The sequence below is a fragment of the Falco naumanni genome, chromosome 2 (assembly GCF_017639655.2).
Source record: "Falco naumanni isolate bFalNau1 chromosome 2, bFalNau1.pat, whole genome shotgun sequence".
In the NCBI taxonomy this organism is placed as follows: domain Eukaryota; kingdom Metazoa; phylum Chordata; class Aves; order Falconiformes; family Falconidae; genus Falco; species Falco naumanni.
In genome coordinates, this window is record NC_054055.1 from 5,713,161 (window position 1) to 5,734,665 (window position 21,505).

Genomic DNA, 21,505 nt, shown 5'->3' on the forward strand with positions numbered 1-21,505 from the left:
AAGGTCCCCAGGAAGGAATAAGGCCACAGGCAATAAAAGACATGTGACATCTACTTTAAAAAGCTGCAAATGCCAACAGAGCTGTACTGCTTTTTAACTCGCTTCATGCTGAATTCTTTTAAACTGCTGCAGCTGGGCAGCAAGGAAAGTGGGCATCCAGGGCTTCATCATACCAGCTGAAGGGTCCTGGGCCAGAAAGACTCTGGAAGAGTGTAGAGGAGCCTCCACCTTCTCCACAGCAGCTGCGGGCAGTCAAACAAGGAAACTTTCCAGGGAGCAAAGTGGAAAAGAAAGCAAAAGACTCAGAAAGCAGGGAGCCTTCAACACTGCAGACAGAGTGGGAGGCTACTGAAAATAGCAGGGAAGAGACATGCAGCTGGGTCACAAAGACAAAAGGCAGGCAGATTTCCTAGGAAGCAGCCCCAGAAGTGGACCGATTAAAGTTTCTTGCATACATACAAAGGCAGCTAAGAATTTTAGACTTCAGAAGACAAAAAAGAAAAAAAGCGAGGATCTGCCCCGAGGTGCTAAGACTGCTAGAACAGAGGAATTAATCTCAGATTAAATAAAAATAAAAGGGCCATCTCGCCCTGCTGATCTGCATTCCCCCAGTTTCAAGAATTACCTCATCTTACTTTGCATTCTACTAAAACCCAGCTTTCAATATTCAAAGTTCTTTTGGTGTTTTCAGTAAATTTACTTTAAAGAAGGCAGCACAAGCAAGATGATTCTCCCCACCAGGGTTCCACCAAAGGCAGACACTGTTAAAGGTGCAGAAATCCACAAGTTGGTGTTGCTGATGTTTTCCATGCGGACTAGGGTCTGCCTAGCTGTTTTCACACTTCTGGCAGTTTCTCCTCACATCTACATTTTTCAAGTGTAGAAAGTCTCAACTGCAAAATATTTCTCTGGAGTTCTTGCCCTCTTGCAATTAATTTATTTTTAAAAATCGTCTCTGCTTACTGCTCTCTTTCCTTCATTTTAGAAATACTTAGCTGAACTGATTTGCCCAGCACAGAGGGAAGGGATTCTTCCCCATTCCAAGTCTTAGTATGAGAACATCCCAGCCAAAGCTATGTACAGACTAATCAGAACGCCCAAAACCAAACAAAGATAATGAGGAAGCTGAACATATAAACTGATACAAATCCTACATGATTACAAGGCCTAAGAATCAAAGATCATATGCCTTCAAAAAGCCTCTCCCTTCTAACTCAAGATACTTTTTTCTCCATCTCCAAGTTTCATGTGAAAGAGATTCCTATTCACTTTCTATCATTTCCAAAGAATGCATGGGCCTGAGCAGCCATCAGGCATTTGTGAGGGGATTAAAATTGTACCAGTAAAGATGACAGCTATGAAAAGGCAACGGTTCACAGTGGGTGCAAAGCAGCCTCTACTTGGGTCCTAAAGGCTACTCAAGAAAAGCTTTCAACCTATACCACCCGCTGCAGGACAGCTAAACTGGGGAGATTATCAGTTTTATACACTGCCCCAGAGAGTTAAAAAAAAAAAAAAAAAGAAAAATAAAAAGGCAGAACAAACAACCTGTAAGCAGCAGGCATATTGTAACTACTACAAATTCATGAGCAATAGGATGCCAATTTATGTTCTGGTCACAACTGGAAGACAGGTCTTAAAACTTTAAGTACAGGATTTAAATATTTTTTAAATTGAAGAATCTAATTTGCAGGTTGCTTTCACTGATTCCCATCACCATAATTCTTGGCTGCTGCTCAAATACAAGAACAACAGAAATTTATTTTCTCCCTTGGCCTGTGTAAGCAGTGAATTAAGGGCTAGTTTAAAAAGGAACTGAGTACAGCAGATGGGGAATGTTTTGATGGTTGGTTTGATTAAAAGCATATAGAAATTCTGGGCTTTGCTGCAAATAGCATGTGCTTATTTTTATGTCCGACACTCTTCTGTCACCCTTATTTTTATGTCTGACAACCTCACATGCATGGCCCAAGCCAGACTTAAAACTTTCCCAGATTTCCACGATCAAGAAATGGTGTCACTGCTCCAGTGGGGTAAAGTAGTCGCAGCAGGATAGCAAGTGGTCCTGGACTTCTGCTAGCCAAGACCAGCTTTGCAGAAACAAAACCAAGTCCTAAATTAGGCCAGACAATGAAGCGGTACTCAAAGAAGATACAGGAAGTCAGGGAGAACTTCCCAGGAGCAATTGGGTTTCTGAAGCCCTTTCTTTGTAGCACAGGCTGCTTAATGGGATCTGACTCAGCACTTAATCTACACCTTTCAAGCACAGCTGTCACTGTATTTCTCCAAGACAGGTATTATTTACACCTAAGCAATCACACTGGAGATGGCACAAGGTATTTGCCTTGAACTTTGCATTTAGTTAAGATCCAGTTTATACAAGTTTCAGCCTCACAATTTAGCACCTCAATCAACATTTGCATCAGTGTTTCTGTTACTACCAGCCACCTACGCTGTAGTCCTGCATCCTCTGCAGCTTTCAAGTGGATACAATTTGTACCAAAGACATAATACACTGTACAGCTGCAAACTGTATAATGTTCTCATCATTAAGTGTCACTTGTTTTCACATCTTAATTTGCATGCAACAGCCTGGAACAAACCTTTGGTAGCATTAAGGGATCTCAATTAAACAGGAACAATTTAGTTTAGCTAATCAACTCTATTGTCCCAGCAAGCAAAATGCTGAGCCACATGTACTGGTCTGGAAGGGAATCACTAGTCGTGCCGGTTAGACCCCGAGATCCTGAAGAACCAGTACACTGAGGCTCTTTGTCATGAGGCTGGGCAGTGTGGAAGATGCGATCCTGCAGCAAGCAACTGCTACCTCAACAATTTTTCTTGGGTTTACAGATGATTCACCAGCAAGGCTGGAGCCAGTAAGCATAAGTGGCAATGGATGTAATTGTTTGAGACAGAAGAGTGGATTTCAAATATAGAAGTATAAAAGGCAGGCGGAATTTCTTATGATTCATGGATGCGGGGGTTAGGAATCATGAGAATCTGTGGGGAAGGTCTTAGCAGTTACAGCTGTATTGAAGTTTATAGGAGATTTTGACCCAAGATGTGAAGTACTTCATATAATGATAGACTGTGGCAGTAATTTGGCAGATGGCTGGTAAGACCTGGCAATATTGGGGGAAGATCCCATATACAACAGGAGTAGCTTTGTAGGGAAGAATATATACACAGGTGAAAAGGAGTTTTAGGTATTGCTGACTTTCTTTCAAGGATTAATCTCACAGTGAATTATATTCTTTGTTTCAAAGCCAAGAAATATTTGCATGTAGTAGGCTGTCCTGAGTGTTCCATCCCATATCTTGGATTCTTATGATCACATTTTTCTGTTTACTAAAATGTTTCACCTCCCTATGTTCTTTGTAAACTTTTCCACAGCACCAGGGATAGAAAAACCTCATCAGTACAAAAGGTGACGATTAATGTACAAAACAGCAATAAAAAAAAAAAGTGTAATGCATCTATTTAAATTATTAGTTGAAGCAATGGACTGCTATATTAAAAAAAATAATCACAGAAGTACATAAAGGAAAGGTTTTGTGAAGACAAACAGTTCCTCTAACCTTCAATGACTCCAGAATGCTCCGCAAGCAAAAATCAAAACAAACTTTATGGAAGCCAACTTACCTCAATTTGAAAGAGTTCTCCAGCACCTTCACAGTCATTTGATGTAATTATGGGGGTATGAATATGCACGTAGCCATTATCCTGGAACAGACAGAACACTAAAGTTAACTAGCTAAAGATATCAAACACACACCAACTTCAAGGATGACATCAACTAGCACACATCATAACTCGGCTATTAGCCCCCAACTAGGACAGCATATGTACTCTGTTCCTTACAGGGACAAAGACAAGGGACTAACTCAATGCCAACATGATTTACAAATCAATAATGTTTACTACTTGGGTTTTTTCCTCTATGTTTCATAAACAAATGAAATTTATGCCATTATTATGTGGGGTTTGCAACTGTCCATCTCTACACCATTTCCCTTTCTTCTCACCTAATCCAGTATTTTTATATTTTTGGGTAGTTTCAATCAAATTCACCCCTACAGCCTCAAAACTTCAGTTTCTTCCAGCTTTTTTGAAAATGGTGGTTAGGCAGAGGACACACTCTCAGCGTTCTCCATTAAAAGAAATCATCAAGTATGTTAAATGACAGAAAGGCCAGGCTGGACGGGGCTTTGAGCAACCTGCTCTAGTGGAAGGTGTCCCTGCTCATGGCAGGGGGTTGGAACTATACAATCTTTAAGGTGCCTTCCAACCCAAACCATTCCGTGATTCTAAATTACACACTGCACGGCAGAGAGGCCTTAAAAACATGCAACCACCATGAAAATGTCAGTCCCACCTCTCATCTTCTTAAGAGACAGGGTATACCCAGGTTTGGTCATGCTGTAGGTACTTGGAGAATTAACTATTCATGTAATACTTCACAGATCCAGAAGTGCCCTCTGAAACCAGGAAGGATGTACGAAGAAAGAGCCCCTATCTCTGGGTTTCTCTGCAGTGCTGCTGTAGGCTTGTAGACCATCTGCAGCCCAATTTTCAGTGGATAGGTGTATCAAGTGGACATCAGACAACTACACATGGCATGTTAGGAGCAAAACCAGGAACCAAACTCTACTCACTGTCACTTTCCTAACTTAGTCTCACTACAGAGATCAGGGGTGGAGCACAGAGATCACACCTGTGCATGTCAAGGCAAACAAGAACCTGGAACTAGCAGAGTTCAGCTGTGAACAAAGGATTTGTTTTCTTTTGCATCACTAATGGCTGCCACAAAAGAACTCTTTCAAAATCAGGGTGGGCCAGCATTACCATGACAGAGGCAATGATGTAACATAACCCATTGTCTATCTACAGAAAACATTAATTAAAAAAAAAATATTACAAAGCAAATGTTTCTAAAAGCTCAGTTTCACAGCTTTTACTAGAGCAATACAGAGCAACCATTCACATGACAGGCTCTGGTCCTTATCACCAGCTAGTTAAAAGGCTAGGAAGGCAGCAGCAGTATTTACTGTCCATCCTGAGAATCACACTAAAATTAAATTTGGACCAAAATGTTTGTACGGACGTGCAATGTATTTTGTGGAAGTACCCTAACATGACCAAGAGGCAGGAAAGACACTGCAGTCAGCTCTAGGCTACCTTGGTTACAGGTGCAAAGACCTTGGCTTGCGAGTGCCTGGCAGGAGCTCCTCACTGAGATCCAGTTACGACACAGGAAGTAGTTTCAGAGTCAGAACTTGGCCTGGGACGGTAACTATAGCCTATCAATACAAAATGCAGGTGTCTGCCACAATCCCATGCATATTCCAGAGACTCAGTGGTCATGTGACCTCCTAACCCTACACGAGATTTTGGAAAATTGCCTGAATTCCTCATGCAGTAGTAGCAGTTTCTGTAAAGCAGCATATTTCACACAGAAGACCATTCCTTCCCAAAGCATGGAAGGGAACTGCACAGGTCTGAAAGATGAGAATCCCATAAAAACCTCTTGGACACTTCCCCCTTTTAAAAGCTCCTAAAATACTTCAAGTCACTCTACCGGCTCTGACAAACCTGGAAGTTAATTCATGCGCAAACTGAAGGTTGCCATTCACATCACAACCATTTCACTGTGCCTAGGAACAGCATTCCTAGCCCACCTGGACCACAACACTCAGGAGAAGATTTAAAGATGATGTTTTAGCCTTCAACATCCAAACCAAAGGCATTTGGCATTAGTCATTCACTGCTAGAAATGAATGTGCTAAAAAAAAAGTTTTTGAAGTTACAGACAGTCTAGATGATTTCAGGTGCGTATTCCTAAACCCCCACTTATTTTCTTCCAGCATTAAGGTCTTTATAGCTTTGCACAGTGAAACCACTCCGATTATACTTTCCAGTTACAGTATGTTCTGACATCGTCAAGTTGGAAATTGCAACATTCTTGGGACGATGTAGGTGGCAATTTAAAGACTGCTTTCCTTCCATCAGAAATGGAGCAAACCACAGATGTTCCTGGTGCTAGGAGAGTTGTGATACAAGCATTTGCAAGCATCAGGAGTGGGACCAAATCTTCCTTATCCCTTTAAAAATAACTCTAGTGTAGCTCCTGCTGTTCAACTAATAATATTTTTTAATACTGCTCAGCTCTTGAGCATTTTAAACAGTCTGAGCCGGAGTTAATTTGGAAAAGTAAAGCCTATGCTTTTTTTATCTCGTCTGGCTTCCTTGTCCACGTCTGAAACCCAAGTCGTAGCAGGCAATGCCACCTTGTGGACACCGGCACAGAGTGATTCCCAACACAGCCGGGTCTGTCTTACAGCTGGCACGATGCTGAATGCAAGCCCAGCTTTACCTGACACAGTATTTCTAATTCTAAATAGCATGCAATTCCGTACAGGTAACTCCTAGAGCAATAGAGCAAGCACCACTGACGGTGACAAACACCAGCACACTTGGGACCAGAAATTCTACCTCAACAATTCTGACCTGTTCTTTGGACCATACTAATTACTTACACAAGAATTTTGTAATCGGACTGCTCTGAATATAATTGTACTCAAACCAAGGCCAGATTACCTAAACTAAAACATGTTTATTTCAATGAAAAGCTTTAAAAGAAAGGGCTCAAGTGCACTAGAGGACTTGCTACCTTTATCTACCCACACAAAGAATTCACTGTCTCTATATGGCATCTGGAATCAGTTAATTCACTGCTCCCACCACCTGCACAAAGCCTGTACCATGCCCACAGCTTAAGAGTGACACACTCATAAAGCGCAGGCACCTCCCACCCACCAGTCTGAAATGCATCAAAACAGGAGTCTCCTAATCTCAGCTAACAGCATCCACACACAGACCTGTAGCACAGCAGAAGAAAGACAAGAACCGAGGAGAATAACATGAAGCACTGAGTCAGTTTGTTGGTAGCCTTCCTGCATCACAGATTTTTCTGTGTGGGAGGAGGCTTCTATCCAAGGACTGCAAGGTCACTGCTGAGGATGGGTTAACCAACTCCATATTCTGTTCTGTTCCACAAGACCACACACGCTTGCAGGCGATTATAGTGCAACTTAGCAAAAAGGATAAAATAACTAACAGAAATGGGCAGAAAGATGCAAACAAGGCCACAGATGTGCTAGTCTGATCATAAGCCTGAGCCAGGCTCAGGCCTGGAAAGAAAACCACCATGTCCAAAACCCATACCCTGCAGTCAAGACATCATGCTTGCTGGCTCCCTCCTAACATGCCCCTATGAAGCCAAACCAGGGGGGCATTTTATACGTAAGGCTCAGTACAGAGGGACTACCTGGAAGAATGCGTGGATGCCTGCAGTGGCTTCACTGCGGATTCTCAAGAGGGAGCTGAGCGTGTTGTTTCTGCACCGCAAGTGTGGGAACTGTCGGACGTACTCCAGTGGGTGCCTCTCCTTCATTTTCAGGGGGAACAACTGAAAACAAGGAAAGAAAAATAAAACTATGAGAACTTGGGAGTCGATGTAATTATATTGCTGTTCATGCAATACCATCTCTATCTACTAAAACTCAATCGTCCTTACAGAGCAGAGAACTAGATGCTTTTGCCTATCTTTTCTAGTTATTCTGTAGATTTTACAATGCTTATGGCAGAGCCATGAACACAAGAGAGGGTAACAGTGTTCTGAAATGCTCCGCCTTTTGGATGCTGAGCCCCCTTGAAAGCCAGCTGTTCATCCCACTGCTGCAGCAGTGAGCTGATTCCAAACATGCCTGTGGCAGACAGGATCTTCCACCTGCACCATCTGTAGTGTTTTGCCAGTCCCACTGCTTCTCCAATTCGTATTGCAGCCAGACTTATCAGGTAAGCCACCTGGCACAGGTAAGTGCTTCAGGGTGGGACATATGCACGCTCTTAGCTGCCAGCATGTAGAAACAGCTCTGCCCCAGAAGACAGATTTCATAGTGATCCCATGTTTCTCCTTTTGACACACCCTACAGACGCCACTGCCAAATCAAAGTGCAGGACCACTCAGACTTAAGGAAAATGCAGTTAGAAGCATGCTTTGCTGGACACTTGGACCTTTTGAAATTAATTTCCAAAGCAATCCTACCAGTTGGACTCCTGCTGTTGTGACATACCCAGGTATCACAAGGTCCCACCACACGAATGGCTTCAGCTTTCAGCTCCATGTCTTGCATCTTATGAGGACTTTTGACCAGTTCCCCTTGCACTTCCACTGCACTTCCAAAAGTTAAATCTCTAAGAAACCAAGAAAAAAACCCAGCTTAACTAGGCACTTACACAAAAGTCAACTACGTTCAGAAGAGCCATTCCTGTTAATTTAGCTGGACCACTTGAGATCACAAGAGATACTGCAGCCATAGGGCTTAACTGATGAAATGAAAAATTATTAAATGCATAGGCGGAAATGTGAAGAGATTCACAAACCTAGAGAGGAATTTAGGAAAAGGTTGCAATGCTGAACAAGTGAGGGGAAAAGGGACAGACTTTTATTAGAAAGGGCTCTTGGTGTGGACAGACCAGGCTTATAGAAAAAAAAAAAAAACTCATTACAATTTATTTTAAAAATCAAGTTACACACAGAGGGTTCCTGGATCACACCAACACACCCAACCCTAGCCCAAAGAACAACTGAGAGTAACAACCAAAATGAAGCTGTAAAACAAGTGCATTATTTTATTATAATAGAATAGGCATGCCTATCTAGGAGATATGCCTACCAAGCCAGCCCTGAAGCTGTTACAGGTAGAGCCCAGCACTCTCCAGAACCTGGGGGACAGTTATTTCTAGCTACATCATGTGATTTACAAGTAAGTACAAAGTCCAACAGGAGTCCAAAACACCAAAACTGCTACAGCTATTAAATTAGGTCCAAATTAATCTCACAGGATGAGCAACCGAACCACAAGGCCTCAGCTAAGCTGAGACAGAGTAGTCAGACACTCTCCATCCTAAAAGCACATCCAGAGACCCCAGCCTGCAGTAGTGCCTTTCCTGTGGTCAGGTGCCAGCTCCCGGTGACCCACTGGCACAGGAAAGGAGGCCTGAGCAGACACCTCCAAGCACCGGTCAACGTATTTCTCCAGGTATCTCAAACGGACCAACCTATTTTCCAGGCTGGGATCAGCAACCACCTGGAGGCTTTCCAGAGAACTCCCATCATTTATATGGAGGAACAAAACTTCTTTCTGGGATCGGACAGAGCGGACCCAGCCCTAGAGGAAAAAGAAAAAGAAATTTGTTATTTCTTGGCATGATCTCTGTATAGTTATAGTCTTCTTCCAGCTGAGCTGGACATGCTACTTCAGGCTTCTTTCAACTTCTTACTGAAATAAAAGAAAATATTTCTTTAGGAGCAACAAAAATAAAAAATAATTTAAAAAAAACCCAAACCAAGTAAGTTATTGTCAATTTTTCTACTGACTTCATGGCAAAGAGAAACAAATCTTTAAGCAGAGACATCAACTCTCCTCCTGAGCCCAGCAGGGACAACTAAGATCTACCTGCATCTCTGGGGAGCTGAGAATACAGAAAGAGGCAAAGTACTCTGAAGATGAAAAGCATTTTAACGAAGTACATATTCTTATTAGTGACGTCCTTCTAAAACACTTCTTACTGAAGCAGTAGACATGAGTATTATGATGATTTTTGGTATCAATTTTTGTTGCTGTACCACCTGCAGGAAAGTACCAACTGAAATTTTCTCATTAGTTTACGTGCCCTAAGCCATTGGACTGCTAAAACAATGATGCTGCAGCCAAGAGATGCAGGTGAAAAATTACATATTCAAGCAGAACAAAAATTAATTTCTTGGATGTTTCTCCTTATACCTCAAAATCAAGACTGCTACGCTGTCCCCATGGGGGAAAAAAAAAACCCTAAGAAAAAAATTTAGAAGCATTCTTGTCCAGTTTGACTAAAAGGATTAAAATAATGCAGAAGTTCTTTGTAACAGCAAAACAGTAGAACTGACCACGTACATATCAGACTAATGTCTTATTTTGAGCTTTTCAATGACAAGTAACATTTCCCTTAAGAAATTAAAATGTAAGTCAGCACCCAAGGCACCAAGTAATAGAATCTAAAATACAACTCCCTTAGTTGCTCCCCAGCTCACAAGAGATGAGACAAAGCTGCCCTTAAAAGCAAAACTATCTGCTGAGGAGATTCCAGCCCATCATACAATAACACTGTACAGAACAACTGAAAACAGAGCTGATTAAACAACCAAACTGCTCCTTTTCCAATCAGTCTTGTCTTTTGCTTAACTGTAAGCGCTCAGGTAGTTCCAATTATTTCAAACTGAGCAAATGCTCCAGGGATTTTATACCAGACAAATCAATGTGAATCCATCTACTTCAGCTGTCTGGACTGAACAAACTTCAAGAATTAAACAGTACCATAAGTAAGGCATTCTTAAAACTACAACATGTCTACTAACACAGACAAGGCATTAGCCAGGTTTGTGTAACAGGAGAGGACAACTGCACACAAAAACTATGGAAGATTTGAAAATGATGAACCTAACTGTTAATGAAACTTCAGCTTTTGCTCCAGCCTCACAATTTCACAGGCATTTACCTAGACAACCTCTGAAGGGTGATCCACCTGACGCAAGAACTAATGCAAGAAACCAGAGTCTAAAACTGAAATCTGATCATCTGGGTATCCTCGTATTCCTGTGGCTAAAGCAACAGGCGCTTAAAGCCTGAAGCTGCTGTGCTTATCCTCTGTGTTCCAGTAAATCCCCAGAACACATCATATACATCATACTTGATGCATTACCTTTAAGGTATAACAGCAGATGTTTTTCTTCGTTTCCTTCCTTGTAAGTGCTCCTTAACTAAACACCCAAAAACCCCTGAACAAAAAAACCCCAAACATTCTCAAGAGCTTTGTTTTCCACCTCATCAGGCTGTTCTGGGATTTGTTAAATAAAGAGATGAGTCTTGCATCCTGCAATAGGAAGTAAGACAATACCCACAGGCTTGTATTGGAGCAGCAGAGGCTGTAGCAGCAATGTTTTGACCACCTCACACCTTACCAGAAGCAATGTGTAGTGACAATCCCAACTCTGTACTTTCAATAACCTGACTAGAACAAGGGTGGTTTTAAGCCAGACCAGTTCCCCAACCCAGTTTAATACAAATTACATTCTTGCCAGCACAGGGAAAGAGCAACAAAGCGGCAAGGACCTAGGGTAGAAAAAAAGGTGGTATTGCCAGTTTTAGCACCAGTTTATTCCAGCTTGCATTACTGATAAAACTACATCTGAAAAGTACCTATACTGGATGAGCTTCTTCCTACCCTATTAGGCTTCATCTACGTGTGTACAGGAACACCAGTGTGCACAAACTGGCTTTTGAGTTTGCAAAATCATAGGATGGTTTGTGCTGGAAGGGAGCTTTACAGATCACATAGTTCCAACCCCCCTGCCCCAGGCAGGGCCCACTCCCACCAGCTCAGGCTGCTCCCAGCCCCATCCAGCCTGGCCTTGAGCCCTGCCAGGGATGGGGCACCCACAGCTGCTCTGGGCAACCTGTTCCAGTGCCTCACCACCCTCACTGTAAAAAATTTCTTCCTTATAAATCTCTCCTCTTTCAGTTTAGTTTAAAACTGTTACCAAATACCCCAGTCCTCCACAGATTCATGCAGAAATACTGGTAACTGCACACTTTTAACCAAGGGCCTTGCACTAAAACAGGGACTGTGCATCTGCAACCACTGCTCTGTCAGTCGGGAACACCAGAAAACGGGTATGCACAACCCTGCAGGCCAGAAAGGAATAAAGTCCACTTCTCCCAGTCTACCTTGGTTCACAGCAACTGGACACAAACATCAATGAAACTCTTACTATTGGCTCTACGCAACACTACTATAAACCCAGAGGTGGAACGACCCAAAATAAAGCTTTGAAAACGTCAGCACAGAGGCAATGGGTCACTGTCCCAAACCAAACAGGTAATAAAACCGAAACTGTTTCAGTATAACGAATCCCACTGACAGCCTTTCCCTGCACATGCCGAGTGACTTCAAAGCTTTGTACCTGATCTAACAATGGCAAACCGAAGAATTACATTGAGAGCCGGCTCTAGAGACTATCAAGGAGGGTTGTACGTTTAGCAAAATACGCTGCAGAAGTTCTAGCTTTCCTCCCTGAAGCACAGGTAGTGAAACCGGCGTGGGCCGCCAGGCCGCCTCCCTCCCCCGCCAGGGCTCTGGGCCGAGCCGCTACCAGGCACACCCCGACCTGCCGGCCACACACCTGCACTTTAACCTCGCCGGCCGGCTCCCGCGCCTCCAGCGCCTCCCGGACACGCAGCCGCGCCACCCGCCGCGCCCGAGGCAGGGTGGCACAGCAGCGGAGGGCCTGCCAGCCGCCCCGGACCCGCAGCATGGCTGAAACCTAGCGGGCCTGCCCGCTCCGGCGGCCCGACCTCATCCCAGCCCGCTCCCGCACGGCTCCCAGCATGTGACGCGCCTCCCGCCGCCTCACGTGACCGTCTCACCCAATGGGCGCCGAGCGCTGGCCCAGCGAGCCAATCGGAACGGAGGCCCGCCGAGGGCGAAGGGCCACCTTTTCCGCCGCCTGGGCGCAAGGGCCTCTGGGAAATGTAGTGCATGGCCTGCGGTGCGGGGGGCGGCAGCGGGTTGAGGCTGTGGCGCCCTGCAGGGCACAGGGGACGGGGCCCCGTGGCGGGAGGGATCCCCATAGCCGCGGGAGGGATCCCCGTGTTGGGTGACAGGGCGTCGGCGGGGGTAAGGGATCCTTGCCCCCTGTGCTGGGCCCTGGTGCAGCCGCCCCTCGAGCCCTGGGCTCAGCGTTGGGCCCCTCACCCCCAGACAGACCCGGAGGGGCTGGAGCTTGTCCAGAGCCGGGCAGGGGCTGGGGAAGGGGCTGGGGCACAGCTCGGGGGGGGGGGGGGGGGGGGAGCTGGGGGACTCAGCCTGGGGAAGGGGAGGCTCCGGGGGGACCTTCTCACTCCCTGCAACTGCCAGACAGGAGGCTGTAGAGAGGTGGGGTGTGTCAGTCTCTTCTCCCAAGGAGCAAGCAATAGGATGAGAGAAAATGGCCTCAAGTTGCACTAGGGGAAGTTGAGATTGGATAGCTTTAGATAGGAAAAATTTCTTCAGTGAAAGGATTGTGAAGCATTAAAACAGGCTGCCCAATAAAGTGATGGAGTTGCCATCCCTGGAGGTATTTAAAAGGCGCGTAGATGTGGCGCTTAGGGACATGGTTTAGTGATGGACTTGGCAGTGCTGGGTTAATGGTTGGACTAGATCTCAAAGGTCTTTTCCAACCTAAATGTTTCTATTATTCTGTTATTCTATCCTGCTGGTTTCTGGGACCTTGGCAGCACTGGTGCTGCCTTTGTGTCAGGAACCCCTGCTGGGTTCCCACCGCCACGAGGAAGACTGTGGGCAGGCCAGGCCAAAGCCTCTGGGGAAAAAAACCTAATGCCAGCTGGGCTGTCAGCCAGGCCAGGCTGCAATGCTGCTCCTCACCGGGCCCTGGGAGCACTTGTGGTAGCAGGCTGAAGGGAGAGGCAGCCCTTCTCAGTGACAGTGCGGTCTGGGGATGGTGTGCTGTGGATGTCAGGGGCCGTCTGCCACTCTCCTGTCCTCCTGGGTCCCTCTCCAGGGGAATAAGTCCCATGTCAGCCCGTGCTTTTCCTAACTGGGGACACAGTACTTGGTTCTGCTCTGCAAGCCCTACTCTGGGACAAGACCCTTCTCCTGTCCTCTTTTCAGCCTTCAGCTCCTCTGAGTGGCAGGTGAGAAGCGATCATCAAAATGAGACTGTCTCCAGCCCTGCGGAGAAGGACCTGGGGATCTGTTGGGCAAGAAATTGGACATGAGCTGGTGATGTGCACTTGCAGCCCAGTCAGCCTATTGTATCCTGGACTGCATCAAAAGCAGCATGGCCAGCAAATGGAGGGAGGTGATTCTGCTCTTCTGCTCCATTCTGGTGACATCCCACCTGCAGTGCTGCATCCAGCTCTGTGAGTCCCCAGCATAAGAAAGACATGGACCTGTTTGAGCGAGTCCAGAGGAGGCCACAAAAATGATCAGAGGGCTGGAGCACCTCTCCTGTGAGGACAGGCTGAGGGAGTTTGGGTTTTTCAGCCTGGAGAAGAGAAGGCTCCAGGGGCACCTTATTGTGGCCTTTCAATGCTTTAAGGAGTTTATAAGAAAGGTGAAGAGAGGCATTTTACTAAGGCCTGTAGTGACAGGGTAAGAGGCAATGGTTTTAAACTCTAAGAGTGTAGGTTTAGATTGGACATAAGGAAGAAATTTTTTACTCTGAGGCTGGTGAGACACTGGCAAATATTGCCCAGAGAAACTGTGGGTGCCCCATCTCTGGAAGCATTTAAGGCCAGGTTGGATGGGGCTTTGAGCAGCCTGGGCTTGTGGGAGGGGTCCCTGCCCAAGGCAGGGGGGTTGGACTCGATGATCTTTAAATGTCCCTTCCAACCCAAACCATTCTATGATTCTATGAAAAAGGGGTAAAGTGCCGCTTCCCCATGCAGCCTGAACTATTCTGCTCTGCCCTTTGCCTGCTCCGTGTGCACCTCTCTTCTGTGCAGTCACACTGCAGGAAGGCAGCGGCCAAACATGTCTGCTGTGCTTGTGGTCAGAGGTTGTCTCAATCCTGTGCATTGATTTTTGGACTTACAGTGGGTGAAACAAGGGACAGCAGCAGTGTGATGCCCCAGGGCAAGGAAATGCTGGGAGGTAGCTTTGGTAGTGACACTGCTTGTAGGGAGACAAATCCCTGCCTTGCTGCAAAGTCTTGGGTAAGAAAAGAATTGCTGTCAAGAGATCTCATTTAAAAGAAACAAGCTGGGCTCATGGGAAAGAGAAGAGGAAAGCTTTGTAGATGCCTGGTTTCAACTTTCCCCTGTGGTGCTTTTTATCTGTGCATGAAAAGCTTCTTGTCCTCAAAGTCCCCATGCTGCTTGCCAGGGCCTTCCTTTACCTCTGCCTTTGCTCCCAGTAAGCCAGTGTCCCCACCTGTGGCTCTCAGTCTAGACCTGAGCTCTGAGCTGCCTTGAAAAGCCGTCCTGAGGAATTAGAGCTGCAGAGCAGGGGTATGGACATAACTGGCTGAGAAAGACATTCAGAGGAAGGACAGGAGACCACAGGGAGGGGTGCAGGGAGGGTAGGTGCAGGGAGGGCTAGAAATGCGTCCTCAGCCAACAAGGACAACTTGTCCAATGTCTGTCCTCCATGCCACTGCAAGGAATCAAGCAGACCACGCGGACACACACAGGTTACTGCCTCAGTGCTGGACGGAAACACAGGGACACATGTGTCTTGATGCTCCTGAGCGAGCAAAATCAGATTTGTTTTAATGCCAATCACCATCCCCTCCTCTAAGGGCCAGCATTGAGCTTTGCTGTATGTTGGTAGTGTGGTGATGTGGTTTCTTAGAGAATCACAGTGCAGGAAGGAGCTGGTACTGCTGCAGTGTTCAGGCAGAGATATGGAATGTAAATTGGTGGGAAATCAGGTCTCTACCATTCAGGGAACTCCTGGCTTAATATGAGAATTAAATGAGTGTGTAATGACTGTTCAGTGCATGTGTTCTCTCTGCCCTGTCACAGACAGTGTGTTTACTGCTGGTCTCAGCTATAGGTTTTTCCTGTCTAGTTTGGTCCATACTACCCAGGATAACCCACTGGGTTATTTGACTTATAAAAGCTTTTCCGGGCTGTATAAACAGTTAATATAGGGAATAATTAGGGAGTAACACTAATGACAGTGTCTAAATACACCAGGGAAGAGGTAAGGTTCTTCCCCTCAGACCCGTCTGATCCAGGGCCAGCTGTGGGAAGGGGGTAACACAAGAAAGTCTGGCCTCAAATTTCTAGGACTGAACTTGGACTTTTCCCATCCAGCTGAATATCCTTCCTTCTAAAAACCAAACGGTATCACTGGAGAGGGCAGGGATTTGGTCCATCAGTCCCCCAAAGAAAATGACAATGAAGCACTGGCAGAGTGCAAAGCTGACAGTCTCTCAGGTGGCTTTTCTTGCCCTTGGAGCTCAGGTCCACTTCAGCTGCTGCTCCATACGCCCTGATCTGCTCCATACTCCCTTTTGCCAAGTTCCTCACCTGGGGCCGATACTGCAGAGACTTACTTATGTTGCTGTGAGCTGTTCCAGGCTTCTGGACTGCAGACAGTGTTCATGTGCTGACAGGCACAATTTCCAGCAATTTTTTTTAAGATGACAGGGGGACAGACAGGGGCTACTGTGTTCCCAGAGCTCTCCAACAAACATTGATTTATTTCGAACAGAGCTGACCACCCTTGTTTCACTGCTGGATGCCGTCCTCACTGGCCAGCAGTTTGGCAATGTAGTAACGTGAACCATAGCCTCAGTGATGACCCCAGATCTCAGGTTGTTTCCATAGGTCCATATGGGTCCGTGCAGTGCTGGAACTAACTCGTAGCTCTGTTCCCTCTCTGGTACGTGAACTGGGTGTTTTAGAGCTATTTCAGGTGCCCACAAAGACATGGTGGTGTCTGAATATGTATTTTATTTCTTTCCCTGCAGAGCAGAGCTCTTCTAAAAGCTCTCCAGAGGACACTGGTGCTGTTTGCGGATCACATTAGTAATGTAAGTCTGGGCTGGGAGGCAGGAAACCAGTTGTCAGGGTGTCTGCAGGGAGGGAGTTTCAAAGGGCGGTGAGAAATAATGATTCTCCTGTACAGTCCCAGCTGGACGTAGGAGCTGTGTCATGGAGCAGTGGTGGGAAAGGGCTTCCAAGCAGGCAGCGTCAGTTTTTGGGCAGGAGTGGAGAATCAGCCTTATTCTTATAGGGCATCATCTCCTTGGCACCATCCATAGAGCAATGCCCAGCTTTCACCTGGCAGCAGGGGTGCTCTGAGATGCCTGCTCTCTGGGTGTTTCAGCCTGGTGCTTTAGCTCCAGACTGTCTCCTCATGTGGCCTCCTCACCCATGCCTTTCTGTTCTTTCATTTCATCCTTTCTAGTGGGTGGGGGTGGAAAAGCTCCTTCTACACAGTTTTGCTTCTGAATTGAATCTGTCCTTGTTCCCTTCTGATTCTGGGGCTTTTAGCCCCAGATCCTTCAGATGTGGCCAGGGAGTTGCCTAAGAAAGGCAAGGGACAAGGTGGGAGTGGTACAAAGCAAGGAATCCAATCTTGCCTCCTCCAAAATGACTCTCATTCACCTGGCGTCTGATGACATGAACCTGGTTTGTCCATATAGTTCGGAATTCGAGATGCTGTTAAAGGAAAACTCTCCCCTCGGGGCTGGCCATGTGGATATCTTTTCCATCTCTCCTTCTGAGAGCCTTGAAGATGTGTTTCCCAGCAGTGGCATCTCTTTCTGATTTCAAGGCCTCTTTCAGTGAGGGCTTTTATCAGCAACGGTGTCCGCTGTTCATGGACCTCTGATCTGGAGTCCTGAGCATCCCCAGAAAAGTCCAGCATCCGTTTCAGTACATTGCCAGGAGATCAACTTGTACCTTCTGCTTGAAGCTCGACATAGTGCCTTCTGGGCAGATAAAGGACTATGCATGCAGGCATAAGCATGTCCTCCCAAAAGGTAGAAGATTAAGGCAGATACATCCTTGTTAACCTATGGATAATATGCAGTTCTTCAATCTGACAGACTCCCCACAGTTATGAAGCCTTCTCACTGTTATCAGTGGATGTCCTTTCCCTTTGGTGTCCTTAAAGGTCCTAGCCTGAAAGTTAGATGCACAAGACAGTCAACATCCTGCTGTGTTTTGGATGTGGGAATGGGGACACTGTGATTAGAAAGTGCTGGCCTTTTTTTCAGAGATGTCTTGGTAACCTGAAATGGAGCACATTTGTCCTTTGTTTCACAGCAGTAGCTTTTCAATGAAATGTGATACAATATGTAGCTCATTCCTTCCACAAATAAAGCTGATTTTCCCTAAGCAAACCATTAGTTTAAGATATTTCATTCTTTCTGTCTCAACTTCCAGTTGTTTGGTTTTTTTTTCTGAACCCTTCACTGAAACCAAAACCAAAGCAGATGCAAAACCTGCTTCTTTCTGTGTCCTCCAAAGTTTTCTTTATGCCTCCCAGCAGATGAAGAAAAGGGGAGACCCTGTCCTTCTGTCAGAGGGTAACACATGACTTGGCCTCGCTGATTTTAGGTTTCATGAGAGGGCCAGCGTCATGGTGCCACTCTTTGCCCAGGTTGATGGCTGAGTAAACACAATGCTCAGAGATGCTCTAGGCTTGGTCTGTTGGGGCTAGGCTGTATTCATAGTCCTCTGAGAGCACCCCTGGGCCCCAGGAAGGAGCCAGCCTAGAGCTAACACCCCGGGGCTGGAGCCCTGGGAGTTGCACGGCAGTATCTGAGCTGGTTTGTTGACTGTTCTGCTCTGACAGCACTCATTGTGGTGTTGGTTGATGAAACCCTTATTCTGCCTTCCTCCAGAAAAAATTCTAGTGAAAGGCAGGAATTGAACTCTTTCCTGCCTGATTACCACTGATGTTGCTCAATTCTGATAATGGATCCATAGTAAGGGGCTGTTCAATCCCCTCCTCAAGTTCCTCCTCTCAGAGCTTTGCTGAGAAGTTCCTACTTTGACCTGAGATGTGGTTGTTATCAGTCTAGCTCTCTCTTCAGACTTTTTTTTCTCCTACTTGAGGAACAATGGCTTCTCTGGGGATTCCTGGGTTCAAAACCTGATTTGTGACTCCTGTCACAACCTGTGATGATAGGGATGAGGGGCAACATGGCTTTTCATACAGACTCTCCAGGTGAGCAGAGATCCTGGACATTCAGGGACAAAGGAAAGCAGCAGCAAGATGTCCATCCTGGCCTTGTCCCATGCGTCTTCACCCAGAGCATTTCATGTTGCAGCAAAACCAGGAGTGTCACTATGCGAATGGCACTCAGCAGCAGGTAAGGTACCTGGACAGGTTCATCTGGGACCGACAGAAGATCTGTTCCTATAACAGTGAGATAGGTTTCTACGTGGCCCATATAGGGGTGGGATGGGTGATTGCTGAGTATTGGAACAGGCTGCGGCAGCTTGGCTGCTTGTGGGCTTCAACGGGGAAATGCTGCAGCTATAACTGGAGGAGGACTCAGCGTGATGGACAGAAGTGAATCTTTGGAGGAGAGGAAAAGAGAGTGGCATGGGGAAACTTGACTTCCCTGGCCTGGGACCACATTGCCCTCCCTCTGTCACCTTCCTATTTGGCAGATACGTGATGTCAGGGGAGCTTAGTGAATGGTGCGAGATAGGTGTGAGTTCCGTGGGGCAGGAGGAGAATGAGTGCCATGGAGCAGAGCAGTTAACTTCTTTGTTATGAGTCTAAGACTGAAGGAAATGACTTGCAGAAGCCCTGTAGAAAAGCATGGGACAGGACTCCCAAGCCCAGCAAATGCACCTCCCCTCCTGCAAATTCCTGGAGCAATGGACCCATCTGAGAGATGGGAGATGTTTTTGGTAGAAACAGAGCTCATCTTCTGTGATGGTCCTTCACTGGGGGAAGAAAGAAAGAGGACTAAAGGTGAATGTGGCTGGGAGACATGTAATGCAAGGTCATGTTGAATCCAGTGGGTCTGGACCAAAGGAGGTGTTGACAAATGGCTTTAGAAGAGAAATCCATATGATGTCCATAGGTCCTGTTGCTAGGAATGACTCCTGAGAAGGATTGGCCAGTGGTCTCCATCCCTTTCTTTCTCTTTTTCAGTTAAATGCAGAGTGAAGAATTTTCCCATGCAAATGGAGCCATGGGGCTATCCCAACTAGACGGTTTGTTCTGCAACAAGGTTTTATCCTTCTGAAATAAAGATCAAGTGGTTCAAAATGGGCAGTAGGAGATAGATAAAGTTGTGTACAAGGACCTCCTTCTAAATAGAGATCAGTCTTTTCGGACCCTGGTCACTTTGGAAGTCACACCTAAGCAAGGGGATATCTGTGCCTGCCAGGTGGATCATGTCAGCCTACCAGCACCCATCCTCATGGCCTGGGGTAAGCAACTGGAAATGGGGAGGTCACAAAATCTTGAGGAAGGTTGCTTCTAGCTCTATGGGGAGAGAAGGAAACTAGGAAAAATATTTTTGGGGAAATCAATGTCTAGCCTGGGCCTTTATTCTCTGGGCTGCTCTTCCAGCAGAAGCATGCTCTGGATCTGCTGTGAGCAAGAAGGTGACTGCAACACTGAGCTTTGTGCTGGCCTTAAGTTTCATTGTGGTGGTACTCATCATCTTTCAGAAGAAAAAGAAAGGTGAGCTATTCATAGCTAAGTAGAAACCTGTTCTTAATGGGGCTTCAGAGAGATGTTTTAAAGCATGTAAGGCTTCGCTAGAATTTAGATTTACCATGATAATTTCCTTGGGTTCCCAGCATTCAAGTGGGTTTTATATGGCCTAATCCAATATCCGCAGAAGCCAGTGATAGCTTTTAATTTATTTTAACTGATGTTAGATTGGGCTTTCAGTGATGAGAAGCCATTTTAGAACTATCATCAGCTGCTGAAAGGTCAGCCCAGTCCTCTGAGATACAGTCCTAGGCTACGGTTATGGTTTCTTATGAGTATCAAATTAGCTACTTCATCCCCAAATGTCTCCACATTGCTTTGTTGCAGACATATTTTGTAGAGTTGAGAAGCAAATACATTCATACTTATTTATAGAAGGCTTGAATACCTTTCTTTGAAACGGCACAGGGGAAAAAAAGGGAGAACATTATCTTACAGAAAGCTGCGTTCCTGTTCTCAAAATGCTGGTTTGCTGAGTAACAGTATCTTACCCCAGCCTTTGCTTTCTCCTTTCTAATAATTTAAGATTATTAGAATCACAAACAAGTACTGCGTAAGTCACTGTTGTGTGAAATTTTTCATGGTGCAATGAGAATAACCCTCAGCTTAATCCTGTATTGTTATTTTTTCCTAAGCAAACTCCCTTAAGAAAGCCACAGCCAGTGGTAGCCCTTTGCTCCCATTAATTCCCAACCTATGGGTTTAGGTCAGCAGCATCAGGAGGACCTGAATTCCCTTCCCTCCGTCACAGCTGTTACTAGCTAGGAAAGAAAGGGCTTGGTGCTGAAAAGGCTGAAACCCCCTTCCGTAGATCCAAACAGCAGTTCCTAGTGAACTATGATGACAACAGCGTACAGGTTTGACTCTGTAGGAATCAGTGTTCCAGCCTGCCTAGAGCCTGAGCAACTTGCATCTGTGTTGTTCAGGGCTCCACATTATCCGAGTGATAAATGCTTTGGGTAGGTCTCTAAGGTCAGCTCAGAAATTGGATTCCCCTCCCATAAATAAATCCTCTACCAGAACAGCCTCTGGCAGGGCCGCCATGGGCTCTCTGAAGCTCAACTTATCTTAGCAGCTTTGTGTGGTGGGTTAGGGTGGGACCACTGTGCACTTGGAGATGATGGTGAGAAGGGGCAGGCTGGCAGCTGCTCCAGGACTTCGAAGTGAAGATGCATCCACGGACTGTTGGGATGAAAATGGA

The 21,505-nt window shown here is 46.0% G+C and overlaps 1 protein-coding gene across 3 annotated transcripts in view; it reads right to left on the reverse strand.

Annotated features, from left to right (window-relative positions):
• The window catches only part of NARS2 (asparaginyl-tRNA synthetase 2, mitochondrial), a 52,691-nt gene extending 40,198 nt beyond the window's left edge, over positions 1-12,493 (reverse strand). For 2 of the 3 annotated variants that reach the window (XM_040583295.1, XM_040583293.1), the window contains exons 1-5: positions 12,287-12,493; positions 9,127-9,236; positions 8,139-8,259; positions 7,331-7,471; positions 3,646-3,726 (exon numbers count right to left, since the gene is read on the reverse strand). In XM_040583295.1, coding sequence (XP_040439229.1) covers positions 3,646-3,726; positions 7,331-7,471; positions 8,139-8,259; positions 9,127-9,236; positions 12,287-12,418 — 585 coding nt within the window. In that variant the 5' untranslated portion in view covers positions 12,419-12,493. The remainder of the gene's footprint in view (positions 1-3,645; positions 3,727-7,330; positions 7,472-8,138; positions 8,260-9,126; positions 9,237-12,286) is intronic. The other variant, XM_040583294.1, reaches the window with a different exon arrangement.
• Between the last annotated feature and the right edge of the window lie 9,012 nt (positions 12,494-21,505).